We start from the raw sequence: 2,500 nt of genomic DNA on the forward strand, positions 1-2,500 counted from the left end.
GGAGGTCGCAGACCTTTGTTTTAATCTGTGGGAATCGATTCACACCTTTCATTGAGAGGCCATCGTTTCATTGTCAACTTGTAAGGTACCACTTTGGCTCAAGATATCGACATCTCACATGAAATGAATTTCAACCTTAAAAAAGAGATTTCATGATCCTCCATGATCCGGTAAAAGGCTGACCTTTCTACGCAAGGTAAACAACACCGGACAAAACATGGGGTTTCGTTTTTGAAAAAAAACTAAAACCAGAGATGCGGTCTAGGTAGGTGACTGCCCTCAGAAGTACTGAGGTTGGTGGTTGTAACATCACGCTGCCTTGTCTGCCATGCTTTGTTTCCCCCCCCAAAAAAATCCTCCCAGACCGAAAGCTAAAAACCGACTGTACAAATAAAACTACTTTTCCCATAATGACATGTTGCAGCGGAGACAGCTACGGACGGCTCCGGACAAGCTGACAAGGAATCGAACGGCGGCGGCGGCGAACGTGACCCAGGCCAGCCCGGGAACGCGGGTCAACCGCTACATCGGACGGCTGATCGAGGCGCGGCAGACCGAATCGGACACGGCGGACCTCAACTTCCTCACGCTCATGTACAAGTGCTCTGAGCGCGAGCAGAGGGTGAGGGAGGGACACACACACTGTACACGTGCGCACGCAGACACATACAGATGCACACACACTTTGGCCCGGTCCCAATTTACCCCTTGGCCCTACCACTTAGCCCACTTAGCCACTTAGCACCGATCCCGGTGTCCCGATACTTGTTGGCGTGGAGGGAGAGGACGAAGTGGTAGGGCTATTTGGCCCTCCGAAGCGAGGGTTAAAATCGAGTGTTGAAATCTCCCAGAATGCCTTGCGAATCATCGGCAAGATAATGGCAAGCGCACAAGCAACAAAAGAAAACCACAAATTATTTTCGTCATTAATAAAGATTTTAAAAAGAATGATAACCATCGTATTATCTTAGTTTAATGTAATTAACTAACCACACACACACACACACACACACACACACACACACACACACACACACAGGCACACTCATATCATACAATAGGATGTTTTGATCTGTGAACTTTATGACCACCTCCCTCTCTCTCTCTCTCTCTCTAGTACCACCAGCTCCATGATGAGTACTTCACCAGTGCGGTGGTTCTCTCTCTAATCCTAGCTGCCTTGTTTGGTCTCGTCTACCTTCTCATCATCCCAAGGTACTAGAATACTTTCTCTCTCTCTCTCTCTCTCTCTCTCTCTCTCTCTCTCTCTCTCTCTCTCTCTCTCTCTCTCTCTCTCTCTCTCTCTCCTAGGCACACCCTATGCCCTTACCACAGAGACACACTCCCTCCAGTAGATCTGAAGAGGATTCGACACATATAAGCTAAAATGGGAATTGTCTTCACAGCATATTGTCTTATATGTACAGTATCTATTTCTGTCATATTATCTACAGTAGGCTAGGCTAGGGGCTAGCGGCAGATTTGGAATGCAGCCTTCCACTAACGCTCTCTTCTCTCCCTGCTCTCTGTGTTCCAGGGGAACCATGGTGTTGGTCCTCCTGGCCTTCTGCATCTGTTTCCTAGTAGCGTGCATCATGTACCTGCATGTCACCAGCATCCAGGTAATGAATGAATGAATGAATGAATGAATGAATGGTCTTTATTGTCATTGATATAGTACAGGTACCAAACAACGAAATTTGGGAGGGGGGGCTCCCCTGGTGCTAGGAGAAAAAAAAACTAAAAACAAGAAGGGAAAAGAGCTGGTTTACATAAATAAAGGCTATGTACACTATCCACTATACTATACTATACAAATAGTAAACAGCTGCTTCCTCACCACCATTTTGATTTCCCATTTTTTCAGTCAATCATACACTCTTCCATGATTGGCTGGAGTAGGCTACCGTAGAAGGCGTTTTGAAGTTATTATTATGCAATGCCATTTTCTGCTCACATAGGCCAAAGATTAAATGAGATTCTTTTTTTTTTAAAAGTGGTTTCTAATTAGATTTTTTTTTTTTTGTATGTAAGTTAATGTCAATGGCCTGTAGGACAATGTAATCTTTTTTTTCCCCACAAAGTTTGATTCGTTCCCCTTTAAAAAAAATCAGTGTTGAGTCTCTTAATTTCAGCTTTTGTTGAGGTTGACAGTTTGACTTTTCTCAAACTGCCCCAATCACTCAGCTATTACATAAATTGAAGTTGTGTGTCTTTTCACATTTAAATTCTGCGTGGTAAGCTTCTACTTGTCTCCCTCTCCTCTCTTTCTTCATTAATCTCTGTCTCCTGCACCTCTCTCTCTCTCACCCTACCTCATCTATCCCCCTCTCTCACTATTCCTCCCTTCTTCTCTTCTTTCTCTCACTCCCCACTCTGTCCCACCTTCCCTCCCCCCCTCCCCCCACTCTCTCTTTCCATCTCTCTGTATCTTTCATTCTCTTATTCATCTTTCCCTCCCTTCTCCCCTCCATCACCCACTATATGTGTCCTCTCCCCC

At 45.1% G+C, this 2,500-nt stretch overlaps 1 protein-coding gene across 3 annotated transcripts in view; it reads left to right on the forward strand.

The window, feature by feature from the left end:
* Positions 1–2,500, forward strand: part of LOC308171442 (adenylate cyclase type 1-like) — a gene marked incomplete at its 5' end in the record, with an annotated part of 47,484 nt that overhangs the window by 34,756 nt on the left and 10,228 nt on the right. For all 3 annotated transcript variants that reach the window (XM_080546288.1, XM_080546290.1, XM_080546289.1), the window contains 3 exons: positions 425–622; positions 1,118–1,215; positions 1,538–1,622. In XM_080546288.1, coding sequence (XP_080402414.1) covers positions 425–622; positions 1,118–1,215; positions 1,538–1,622 — 381 coding nt within the window. The remainder of the gene's footprint in view (positions 1–424; positions 623–1,117; positions 1,216–1,537; positions 1,623–2,500) is intronic.

The sequence above is a fragment of the Nansenia antarctica genome (assembly GCF_963989245.1).
Source record: "Nansenia antarctica genome assembly, chromosome: 16".
Taxonomy (NCBI): Eukaryota; Metazoa; Chordata; class Actinopteri; order Argentiniformes; family Microstomatidae; genus Nansenia; species Nansenia antarctica.